General features: G+C 59.4%; 1 protein-coding gene across 1 annotated transcript in view; it reads left to right on the plus strand.

The window, feature by feature from the left end:
* The window catches only part of KDM4B (lysine (K)-specific demethylase 4B), a 166,578-nt gene extending 158,529 nt beyond the window's left edge, over positions 1–8,049 (plus strand). The window contains exons 22-23 of the mRNA XM_011967374.1: positions 4,853–4,945; positions 5,778–8,049. Of these exons, the coding sequence (XP_011822764.1) occupies positions 4,853–4,945; positions 5,778–5,954 (270 nt within the window). The 3' untranslated portion in view covers positions 5,955–8,049. The remainder of the gene's footprint in view (positions 1–4,852; positions 4,946–5,777) is intronic.
* Positions 8,050–12,697: the final 4,648 nt, after the last annotated feature.

The raw sequence follows: 12,697 nt of genomic DNA on the forward strand, positions 1-12,697 counted from the left end.
GGGCCCAGCTGAGCCTCGGCTCGCCTGCCTAAGTTAGAGGCACAGGGCTTGTTCGTTTTCAAAGCTAAAGGGGCCTCCACTCGGGTGGCGTTTCCCTTTGAGACACCTCAGTGTTTCTTAACGTAAGTTCTCCCTTTCACCATTTTGGAGTGTATAGCTCAGTACCCCTGGGTTTGTTTTTTTTTTTTTTTTAATCAAGTTGGTGGTGAGCTGCTTCTCATGATTGTGGAAGAGAAATTATTTAAAAGTGTGGAATCTTAGACCCGACATGGTGGTTCACCCCTGTAATCCCAACACTTTGAGAGGCCAAGGCAGGTGGATCACTTGAGGTCAGGAGTTCAAGACCAGCCTGGTTAACATAGTATGGGGGTTTCTGGATGCTCAGTGACAGGTCAGAGAGCAGTGACTAGGTGGCGCCAACCTGCACAGCATGGGGGGGTCCTGGACACTCAGTGACAGGTCCGAGAGTGGTGACCGGGCAGGGCCAGCCTGCATGGCACAGGGCAGGGGTCCTGGATGTTCAGTGACAGGTCCGAGAGCTGTGACCAGGCAGGGCCAGCCTGCATGGCACAGGGTCCTGGATGCTCACTGACAGGTCCGAGAGTGGTGAATGTACAGGCCCAGCCTGCATGGCACGGGGCAGGGGTCCTGGATGTTCAGTGACAGGTCCGAGAGCGGTGACCAGGCAGGGCCGGCCTGCAGGGCACGGGGTCCTGGATGCTCAGTGACAGGTCCAAGGGTAGTGACCATGCAGGGCCGGCCTGCATGGCACGGGGGCGGTCACCACCCGGTCACCCCTCTCAGACCTGTCACTGAGCGTCCAGGACCCTGTGCCGTGCAGGCCGGCCCCACCTGGTCACCACTCTCAGACCTGTCACTGAACGTCCAGGACCCTGTGCCGTGCAGGCCGGCCCCACCCAGTCACCACTCTTGGACCTTGCAGAGTCTTCCCTGCTCCTTGAGAAGGAGGTGGTTTCTGGGACAAGCCATCCCCGTGGCCAGCTCTGTGGGAGCTACCACCAATCTCCAGACACTGTCACTTCTGCTTAGCTGCAGCCTGCCCCAGGGGAGGCTCAGGCAGCTCCTTGGACTTCCTGATTGTGTTCAGCTTAGACCAAGGGCAGGGTTGATTTGCACTCCTTAGCCCATCCCAAGCAGCAGCAAGAGAGAATAATTCCCGCTCGGCTCACCTGGCAGCTGTTCTCTCAGACTATGAGTTTCAGGCTGGGCTGGGCGCGGTGGCTCACACCTGTAATCCCAGCACTTTGGGAGGCCAAGGCAGGAGAATCACTTGAGGCTAAGAGTTCGAGACCAGCCTGGGCAACAAAGTGAGACCCTCCCCCCCGCCAATCTCTACAAAAAAATTTTAAAAATTAGTTGGGCATGGTAGTGTGCGCGTGTCATCCCAGCTACTCAGCTACTCAGCTACAGGCTGAGGTGGGAGGATCGCTTGAACCCAGGAGGCTGAGGATGCAGTGAGCTGTAATTGAGCCACTGGACTCCAGCTTGGGCGACACTGAGACCCTGTCTCCAAAACACACAAAAAAAGAAAAATATCTGCTGGGAAGCATTCTGGTGCATGTCGTACACGGCAGGATGGGTGGGGTGTGTGTGACAGTGACAGGACCCTCCGCCTGCCCCGGGAGCCTCAGAGTCCGGCCCAGGCAGGTTGGACTGGACTCCAAGGAGGGGAGGTTGAGCCAGGACCTCTAGAACACTGTGGAAGTTTGCTCCAGAGATCAGGCTGAGCACGTGCCAGTCTCCTTCCCTCAAGAAACCTATGAAGGTAATAGAAAACACGTGAATGAATGAATAGCCATTTATAACGCACACGGAGCACAGCCGTGCTGGAAAATGACAAGGGAGACTCAGGGTGGATCTTGACAACACCCCACAGAAGAGGCGCCGGAAGCAGCCCCCGCCCTGGCGGCGAAGGAAGCGGACAGTGCTCGGGTGCTCCCCAGATCATTGACATGTCACCAGAGCCCGGGAGGGGGCCGGCGTCAGGGAGCTCACCCCAAGGAAGCCGAGCTAACGAGACAGTCAGAAATGAGATGATGCCAGCCAGGTGCGGGGGCTCGTGCTATGATCACAGCACTGTGGGAGGCTGAGGCGGGCAGAGCGCTTGAGCCCAGGGGTTCGAGACCAGCCTGGGCAACACAGCAAAACCCTATCTCTACAAAATAACAAAATTAGCTGAGCGTGGTGGCACGCACCTGTAGTCCCAGCTACTTGGGAGGCTGAGGTGGGAGGATCACTTGAGCCTGGGAGGTTGAGATTTCAGTGATCCAAGATCACACCACTGCACTCCAGCCTGGGTGACGAAGCAAGGCTCTGTCTCAAAAAAAAAAAAAAAAGGTGTCGCATTTCCAGAGTGCTCAGGGGCAGGGGGCAGAGGCTGTGGAATCAGTAACAGGTGGTATTGGAAGCCAGTAAGGCACTGTGGAGTGCCCGCCTGTCTGCGAGGTGGCAGCAGGACCTCGGTCACACGATCCTGCCAACGCCCGCTATGTGGTGGCCGAGGAGGTGAGGCTGGAGCTGCCTGCCCTGAGGCCGAGGCCTGGTCAGTGGGGGCTGGGGCAGGCCCAGGTGACAGCAGGGCCGAGTGGATGGGACACCCACATGCCAAGGCCCCAAGAGCCCCCCCCCACCCCCTGTCCGCAACACTCGGAACACGTTTCCTTCGCACGTGACCCCTCGAGATGCTTCTGAGAAGTGCCAGGCAAGACGTCGCCACAGGGAGCCTGGGCTGAGGCGCACGCCTCTCTGATTTCCTGTAGCTGCAAGCGTATCCAGTTTTCTCAAAATGTTAAAAAGCAAACGCTACCTTCAGAGCTCGCCCCGTGGAGACTCATAGTGAAAGCAGGTTCCAGGGAGGCGCTGGGAGGAAACAGTCTGAGTCTCCAGTCAGGCCCTAGTTCCCAAATTACCCGAGCACAGAAGTTTCCCGGGAGCCCGCTTGGACCCGGCAGTGTGAGCGCTGTCCTCCTGGGCGGTTCTGTGCCCTGAGAATCTGGGGCGGATCTCCCCAGTCTTCCCGACCCAGAAACCTGAGCCAGTTTCCACTGAGTTTCTAGAATGCGCCTTCCCCTCCCGCAAGGCTGCGTGTGTGCCTGCCTGAGTCGCCGTGCGCCGCGCATGCCAGAAGCCGAGAGGCCGAGCTGGGGCCGGGGGCTGGGGAAAGGCTGCAGGGGGGTCCTGGGACTCCTGGGGTGGGAGCTCCAAAACCTGCCGCTGCCCATGGCAGAGCGGAGCCTGGCCACACCGGGGGTGGAAATCGCTTTCCAGGGTGCTGGGGCTCCGACACCAGGACTCCTGCCCAGATGCTCCTCACTGGGCAGGCGCTGGGAAGGGGTCTTCTCCTGGTGGCTCCCCTCTACAAATGAGATGGGCGGGACGGGGCAGAGGGTGGCACCCAGGTCCTTGGTTCCCGGCGGGTTCCTCCACACATCCCTGGGAGATCTGTGCTGTCGTCCCAGGACATGGCCCAGAGGCAACTGGCCATCCGAGAGTTCACACTGGGCACTCCCAGCCCTGCTTCTCCCGCCACCTGTGCCAGCCAAGAGGCCTGTGGAACCCACAGCAGACTCTCTCCAGGGCCCACCTCTGTCTCCACCCCCAGCCATCCCTGGAGGAGTCACAGGGACTCAGGCTTGGCCGCCCTGAGGCCGGGTCTGCGCCCCCATAGAGAGGGAGGTGCCGTGATCCCGGGCTGCCGCCCTGCACGCTACCCGGGGCATCTGGCCCCAGACACTCTTCTGTGAGGGTCTTAGTGTGTGACTTTTGTACTCTTCTGTGACGGTCTTAGTGTATGCCTTTTGTTCGTTTTGAGACGGGGTCTTGATCTGTCACCCAGACTGGAGTGCAGTGACATCATTAGAGCTCACTACAGCCTCGACCTCAGCCTCCTGGCTAGCTGGGACCACAGGCACGTGCCACCATGCCCGGCTTGTTTCGAGTTTTTAAATGTGAAAAGCGAGCCCTCTGCTATGGGAACCTTCTCCCCGGAGCAGAATGGCGGTCAGGGCCGGGGAGTGACCCCTGCACATTTCCTGGCTTGGGAACACGGCACCCGTCGCCCGTCGTAGTTATGAGGTGGGCCTGGAGACACACGCCCCTCCCTGGCACGCCCTTCATGGGACAGTGTTGTGTTGCCAGAGGGTCCCTGAGAGAATCTCCGCGAGCCTGTGCTGGCACCAAGCTTAACGAGGAGGAAGTGGGGCGCTCCCAGTGCCCCTCACCAATCAGGCATCTGCCGCCTGGAACAAGGCACCAGCTGAGGAGGCTGGAAGGGGGTCATTTGTCTCTGAGTTGAAGGGAAGAGGTGACCGAGCTGTTTTCAGGGGGCCACACGTAAGCTGGGGGCCCTGTCCTTCACCTCTGGTTGGGGACTCCTGAGCTCAGGCCCCTGCGTCCCCCTGCCCGGTCTCGCCTGCCTCCCAGGCCCCGTTAGGGCACTGTGCCTCCTGCCCGGCTCTGTGTCCACCCAGTGACTCTGTCGCCTTGTCCTGGGGCTGTGTCTTCATGGAGACAGATGTCTGTCGAGCTGGGAGGGGGTGAGGGGGTGAGGGGTGAGGGCTCTGTCTCCATGTGGAAGCTGCGAGGCCCCCGCCTCTGCCCCAGGCTGTCCTGTCCTCCCTCATCCTTGCACCATGGGACGGGGCCTCCGCCTGATCCCTGTGTGCTGCAGGCGGTGTCAGAGGTGGACATGAGCTTCAGCTCGGCTGCATGTGGCCTCTAGCGGGCCCCGTGCACCCAAGGGGGCCGGCCTCCCAGCCCCTGAGGCCGTGGCCTGCCTGGAGCACCTGCCAGCCTGGCAGTGCCAGGCCTCTGAGAGCCACATCCCCTGCAGGTGGAGTTTGAGGACGGGTCCCAGCTGACGGTGAAGCGTGGGGACATCTTCACCCTGGAGGAGGAGCTGCCCAAGAGGGTCCGCTCTCGGCTGGTGAGTGCACGAGGCCGGCCTGGTGGCTCCGGGTGACTCCTCAGGGAGCCCATCTGGGACGAGGCAGGGCACAGACTGCGTCTTCCAATGGCGTGGACCACCCCTTCCTCCTGCACCTCTGCTGGAAGGGGGTCCTGGCCGCCCCGGCACAGCTGGCCCACGGGCTCCTGGCAGGAGACGCTTCCTTTGCCTTGACTCCGGGCGCACAGCTCCTGGGCGATGCCCGTCATGTGGGGAGGGAGGGTTGGAGGAGCCCTCCCCTTGTCACGAATGTGGAGCAGACCCACCAAGCCCCCTTGCCCTGCAGGACCCGCGCTGCCCGACCCCGCACAGGGCTGCCGCTGAGCCATCACAGGTTTTGGGGCACAGGCGAAGTACAGGCACCCAAGTTGTCGGCTTAAAAAAGCTTTCCTGAGCTTTTTCCTTATTAAATGGGAGCCTGAGTCCTGGAGGCAGCGGAGGCAGCGCTGGCTTTCGCTCCCGCAGCCCTCATGGGCTTCCTTTGTTCTCTTTCTAATCCAGAGGCGAGGTGTTGAGGGGCAGAGCCCATGGGGGGGGTTCCTGCTCCTGGCCACAGCTGCTCAGCCACAGAGAGGTCCCTCGGGGAACAGATAGGGGCTGGCACCCCACTAGGGGGCCAGAGGCTGGGGCGAAGGGCAGGGCCCCTCCACTGGCAGGATCAGGGGTTTGCAGGAAGATGGGAGCCTCTGAGCAGCCCCCACAGCGATCAGGGCTCTGTGTCCAGCTGGCTCCTCTCAGAGGCCGCAGACGGTGGCCGGGGCTGCGCAGAGCGTCTCCACCATGCTAACACTGTGCTTCCGCTCTCCCGCAGTCACTGAGCACGGGGGCACCGCAGGAGCCCGCCTTCTCGGGGGAGGAGGCCAAGGCCGCCAAGCGCCCGCGTGTGGGCACCCCGCTTGCCACGGAGGACTCAGGGCGGAGCCAGGACTACGTGGCCTTCGTGGAGAGCCTCCTGCAGGCACAGGGCCGGCCCGGAGGCCCCTTCTAGGACAGCTGGCCGCTCAGGCGACCCTCAGCCCGGCGGGGAGGCCACGGCACGCCCCGGGCGTTCGCTTGCTGTGAATTCCTGTCCTCGCGTCCCCGACCCCCGAGAGGCCACCTCCACGCCGCGGGTGCCCCCTAGGGCGACAGGAGCCAGCGGGACGCCGCGCGCGGCCCCAGACTCAGGGAGCAGGGCCAGGCGGGCTCGGGGGCCGGCCGGGGGTGCACCCCACTCAACTACTCAGAATTTTAAACCATGTAAGCTCTCTTCTTCTCGAAAAGGTGCTACTGCAACGCCCTACTGAGCAACCTTTGAGATTGTCACTTCTGTACATAAACCACCTTTGTGAGGCTCTTTCTATAAATACATATTGTTTAAAAAAAAAAGCAAGAAAAAAAGGAAAACAAAGGAAAATATCCCCAAAGTTGTTTTCTAGATTTGTGGCTTTAAGAAAAACAGAACAAAACAAAACAAACACATTGTTTTTCTCAGAAGCAGGATTCTCTGAGAGGTCAGAGCATCTCGCTGTTTTTTTGTTTGTTGTTGTTTTCAAATACTATGATTTGGCTACAGAGCAGGCAGGGAAAGAGGCCCAGTCATTGGAGGGTGAGCCTGGGGGTGGGCAGGACGCCCCAGTTTCGGCACAGCCCGATCACTCACACGCAGCCTCGCTCTCGCCTCTCCCCGGCTCCTGGACTTTGATGGTCTGGGTACCAGTGCCTGTCCCCGCTCTGCGCCTGCTGGGAGGAGGCCCAGGCTCTCTGGTGGCTGCCCCTGTGTGCCTGGCCGGGGGAAGCCCCGGGGTCTAGGGCCTCCCTCCGTCTGCGCCCATCTTTGCAGAATAAACTCTCTCCCGGGGTTCGTCTCTCTTTCTCTCTCTCACCTGAGAGAACCGCAGGGGTTCCAGAGGCTTCCTTGCAGACGAAGCACCCCTGAACCTCCCATGGCTCAGGGTGAGGGAGGCCCCCAGGCCCTTCTGGTTGGTAGTGAGTGTGGACAGCTTCGCAGCTCTTGGGGCGCAGTCCTGAGTGGGTCGGAGACACGGGGCCAAGGCAGGCCTTCGGGGTCCCATTCGCCTGCTTCCGAGCAGGGACAAGGCCTGGTGTCCTTGGTCCACCCACCCACGCTGCTGTCTTGAGGGGAATCGGCTTCTTAGGAGTGGGTTGAGCTGATAGAGAAAAACGGCCTTCGGCCCAGGCTGGGAAGCGCCTTCTCCGGGTGCCTCTCCCTCGCCAGCTCTGCACCGCTCTGGGGAGCCTTCCCCACCTTAGCTGTCTCCTGCCCCAGGGAGGGGTGGAGGGGATAATTTGCTTGTATTAAAAAACGGCTGAGGCAGGAGTTTGGGACCAGCCTGGGCTACATAGCAAGACCCCATCACTACCAATTTGTTACAGGTTAGCTGGGTGTGGTGGTGCACGCCTGTGGTCCTAGCTCCTCGGGAGGCTGTGGTGGGAGGATTGCTTGAGTCCAGGAAGTTGAGGCTGCAGTGAGCTCAGATTGCACCACTGCACTCCAGCCTGGGCAACAGAGCGAGACCCTGTCTCCAAAAAAAAAAAAAAAAGCAATGTTTGTATCATAAAACAGTGTCCTAACAGTCCCCAGGCTAGAGAGGACTAAGGAAAACGGAGAGAGTTACGCAGGAGCAAGCCTTTCATTTCCTTGGTGGGGGAGGGGGGCGGTTGCCCTGGAGAGGGCCGGGTGGGGAGGTCGGGGGGGTGTCAGCCGAAACGTGGAGGTGGTCCTCTGCACGCAGCCCTCGCCCAGTGTGGCGCTGACACTGTATTCTTACGTTGTTTGAAAATGCTATTTATATTGTAAAGAAGCGGGTGGGTGCCTCTGCTGCCCTTGTCCCTTGGGGGTCACACCCATCCCGTGGTGGGCTCCGGGACGGCCTGCGTAGACGGGCCACAGAAGGGCAGGCCGGAGCTGCACGCTCTCCCCACGAAGGTATCTCTGTGTCTTACTCTGTGCAAAGACGAGACAAAACCCAGCGCCCTGGTTTTTCCCCACCCGAGATGAAGGATACGCTGTATTTTTTGCCTAATTTCCCGGCCTCTAGGCTCATAATGAATTAAAGGTTCATGAACGCTGCGAAACCCCGTTCCGCGCCCTGGCACGTGTCTTCATTTCTGAGCCTGTGCTAGGGGGACCGATGTCGGGGCCTCCCTGGGGTGGGGCTGCCCGTGCCCCGTTCTCCTGGGAGAAGGTTTGCTTCCAGAGCTGGATGTCCCTCCCCTCCCACTCTCCAGCGTCCCCAGCACTCAGCGGCTGTCATGCCCCTCACACTGTGGCCAGGCTGGGTGACTGCTGCAGCAGACCCCGTGATTCCCCCCCCAGTTCCCTGAGGGCCTGGGCCTGGCCTCACTTGTCCCAGCCAGCAGCTGCCCTGTCCCTGTCCCCAACCCAGTTCTGGTGACACCTGAGCCCCGGGAGCGTCGCTTGTGGTGGTAGCTGGCGGACGTGCTGGGGCTTATGGCCCTGGATGGCCACTGGGACCCCGCAGTCCTGGCCTGGGTCACTCAGTGCCCACCCCACCAGGCCTGGAGTCAACAGAGGGGACACTGGAGACCTGAGCCTCCCTCAGGGAGGTGACCCTCCTGTGCCTGGTGTGCTGCAAGAACATGAAGAGGCCCCTGTGGCTGGAGCAGAGAGAGGAGGGGAGGGGGAGGAGAGGAGGCAGGTTGTGCAGGGCCTTGTGGGCCTCGGGCAGGACTTGGGCTTTGACCCTGAGGAAGGTGGGAGCCATGGAGGGCTGTGGGCAGGGGAGGGATGGGCCCTGACTCAGGTGCTCACAGGCGCCCTCTGGTGATTGTTGTGGGGAGGAGATGGGGTAAGGGCAGAAGCCAGGGACCAGGGCAGGGGTTAGGTGTAGTGAGAAGCAGTGGACTCCGGGTGCATTTTCGGGGCAGAGCCAATAGGATTTGCAGATCATCCGAGTTCCTGGAAGGAGGCGTTGAGCTGGGAGGGGGTTGGATTTGAACGCGAGACGTCCAGGTGACGATGCCGGGTCTGGGGAGGCCGCCCCAAGGCGGGAGGTCAGGGGCCGTCAACTGGCAGGTGTTGGAAGTAGAGGACAAAATCACCTGCAGGGAGTGGGTGGAGGCGGGGACCCAGGACTGGGTCGTGGGTGCTGGGGGCTGGGACACCTGGTGGAACCCAGACCCAGCAGCCAGGGCTCAGGGGGACACGGCCAGGCCATCCCACCCTGGGCCCTGGCATTCTCTCTGCAGAAGGAGGGTCCACCTGCCTGCTGTGCTGAGGGCTTGTGTCCTAACAGAGGGTGCCCTTGACAAAAGCTTCATCCACCAATCACCCCCAGCACCGAGTCTCCCTTCTGGGGCCCTCCCGCCTCCTGCATCCTCTCAACACCACCAGGACTCAGTTCCCCTGTCTGCTGCAGGTGAGGAAGAGGGATCCAGGGTGGGGTGAAGCCTGTGGCCACAGGAGGCTTGGAGGCTCCGCCCGCTGCGATTTCCCGACAAAGACTGTGTCCCTCTTCCCCGTCTCGAAAGCCTTCCCTGTGTGCGGGGACAGACACAGCCTGAAGCCAAAGCCTTTGGGGTGCCCCCCTCATGGATCAGCGTCCCCAAGCCTCCCCAGGCTGGCAGAGGGACTGTGGCAGGAGCAGGTGGTGCCTGCAACATCCTTTCCGTTGTTCTCCAAAAGGTTCTAAAACGGGAAGGCAATATGGGACAGGCCATTGCTGTCTGCTGAGCAGAATAAGAGATGAGTGGATAGGTCCCCAAAAGGGCCACCGTGCGGAGCCAGTGAGGCCTGCACTCAGGCCAGGGTGGTCACCCCAATGCCGAGGTCTTGCATCTCGGGGCGGCGTGTGAGACTCCGTAATCAGCACCCGAGTTTGCTTCATTTATTCCAGCTGCAATATTTTTATGCAACCCCTGTGCCAGGCTCTGGGGAGATGGCTGAGGAAAAGGGGGAGAAACCAAAAATACATCTTTAACGCATGCTCTGAAAGACAAGAACGGGTCAGAGGTGGAGGGTAAGCAGTGGTCGGTCACAGACCACCAACCAGAGGGGTGTCAGTGGACACCCTTTTTATTAAAGAGGGACTCTTAAACAGACCTGACCCCCCCATGGGATGGCAGATCAGAGACTCAGGCTGTGGGTACATTGCGTTGAGAGCAGGCACCTTCTAGGGCAAGGCCTGGCAACCTACAGCCCTCCAGCCAAATGCAGCCCGCCACCTGTTTTTGTCAATAAAGTTTTATTGGCACATGGTCATGCCCATTTTTTTACATATGGCAGCTGGCGCCCAGCGACAGCAGACCTGAAGAGTCGCTGCAGACCCCACCTGGCCTGCAAAGCCCAATGTAGTTCGAATCTGGCTCTTTATGGAAAAAAATGTGCTCAGCTCTGACTTAGAAGAAGTGAGTGGTGGCAGCCTCCACCCCTTCTCTATGCCTGCAACAGAACGTTCTCCCGTAGGGACAGCCCCTCGGTGCCCAGGTCCACCTAGCCAACTCCCCCAACTGCCATCCGCAGGAGCAGGGGGAAAAAGGAGGCTCTGACCAGGGACTTCGATTCATCTGTCCATCTGGCGGACCCGCTGGGGGCGCTCTGCCCTCTACCCTTGGGCCACCTGCTGCCCAACTGCTGGGGTCGGGGAGAGCCTGACACACTCAGCCTCTGACCCCGGCAGCGGCCCCTCACCAACCCCACCATTCATGGGCTCCCTGCCACTCTGCAATGGAGAGTTCCGGCTCCAGCCCCGCCACGGTCAAGATTCACGGCTCCCATGATGGTGCTGAGATCCTGGTGTGTCTCCCTCTCTCCCTGTGGCCACCGCCCCGGCTCCTCCCACAACCTCCACCTGTCCCTCGGCCCCGCGAGGCAGCTCTGGAACTCAGAGTCACAGCCTGGTCATGACCATCAGGGAGAGAAGCCTCCAGGGACTTCCCGGGCCAGGCACAGAACACAAGGAGGCTGGGGGACATGCCTGGGGCCTTGGCACCAGCCAGGGGAGGGTTATTTATGGATTAGATTTCCTCAGCGCTGCTGCTCTGTTAATGGAGAAAATAAAAATTATTTGCTGCTGCAGGCGGTGTGAAGGGTGACAGCGACCAGGAGGCGGGCAGAAGAGTGGGTGGCTCAGGGCATCCCTGCCTCCCAGCTAACTCGGTGACAGGGACAAATGCTCCCCTTCTTGGCAGCTTCCAGATGGAGGAGGAGGTGGGGGCCTTCTGGCCACAACAGCCTCCACCCCCACCAGCCCCAGCAGCTGCTTTAGAAACACAAAGCCGGCCATGTGCGGTGGCTCACGCCTATAATCCCAGCACTTTGGGAGGCTGAGGTGGGCGGATCACCTGAGTTCAGGAGTTCGAGACCAGCCTGGCCAACATAGAGAAACCCTGTCTCTACTAAAAATACAAAAAATTAGCCGGGCATGGTGGAGGGTGCCTGTTGAGGGGCCTGGCTATCTCGCTGTATCCGGGGATCCATAGTTGGCAAAAGCTGGGGATTCCAAGGAACCCCCGCAACTGTTTTAATGTCTTAGGGCAAGGACAAGCCAGTATAGGCTGTATTCGTTCCTTGCTGAGGGCCCTGGTTCCTCTGGCTAAGATTAGGCCTAGATGTTTGACTTACAGGCAGAGCTGGGCCTTCGATTTAGACGCCTTGTACCCTTGATTAGCTAGAAAATTCAAGAGATCTGGAGTAGCCTGCTGGCATGAGGTTTCCAAACTGGTAGCCAAAGTAAATCATCCACATATTGAAGGACCAGAGTGCCTGGACTTGAGAAGTGGCCTAGATCTTGGGCCAGTGCCTGACCAAACAGATGAGGGCTATCCATAAACCCTTGGGGCAAGACCGTCCACGGAAGTTGGGACATGTGGTCTGTGGGATCCTCAAAAGCGAAGAGAAACTGGGAATCAGAGTGCAGGGAATACAGAAGAAGGCATCCTTGAGGTCCAGAACAGTGAATCACTCTGCTTCCTCTGGTATTTGAGAGAGCAGGGTATAGCGTTTGGGTACAACTGGATATAGAGGAATTACTGCCTCATTGATGAGTCGAAGATCTGGCACTAGTCTCCACTGACCGTTTGGTTTTTGTACTCCTAGAATTGGGGTGTTACAGGGACTACTGCATTTTCTTACTAAGCCTTCAGATTTTAAATGTCTAACAGTATCCTGTAATCCTTTATGAGCTTCAGGCCTTAAGGGGTATTGCATTTGATAAGGAAGGAAAAGTGACGGGGTTTTTTAGCCTGATTTGGACTGGGCGGGCATTTTTTGCCCTTCCAAATTGTCCTTCCAATGCCCAGACTTCAGGGTCGATTCTCTCCCCAAGTAGGGGACAACAAATGGCTAACTTGTTCCCCATATTCATGTAGGTAATAGCTCCAGCCTTGGCTTATATGTCCCTCCCTAATAAGGGTGTGGGGCTTTCAGGCGTAACAAGAAAGGCATGTGAAGAGAGCAAACTCTCCCAATTACAACTGAGGAGGTGGGAGAAATACCTGGTTACAGGCTGTCCCAGGATTCCTCGGATGGTAACGGACCTTGAGGACAGTCATCCAGGACAGGAGATGAACACTGAGAAAGCCACGCCAGTGTCCAGGAGGAAGTCAATTTCCTGGCCCTCAATGGTTAAATGTACCCGGGGCTCAGTGAGGGTGATGACATGAGCTGGCGTTTGCCCCGGCCACCCTCAGTCCTGTTGTTGGATCGTCTGGTTGGGGGCTTCTGGCTCTGACGCAGTGCGCCTTCCAGCGATTGCCTCGGCATAGCGG

Source organism: Mandrillus leucophaeus, unplaced genomic scaffold (assembly GCF_000951045.1).
Source record: "Mandrillus leucophaeus isolate KB7577 unplaced genomic scaffold, Mleu.le_1.0 Scaffold8, whole genome shotgun sequence".
Taxonomy (NCBI): domain Eukaryota; kingdom Metazoa; phylum Chordata; class Mammalia; order Primates; family Cercopithecidae; genus Mandrillus; species Mandrillus leucophaeus.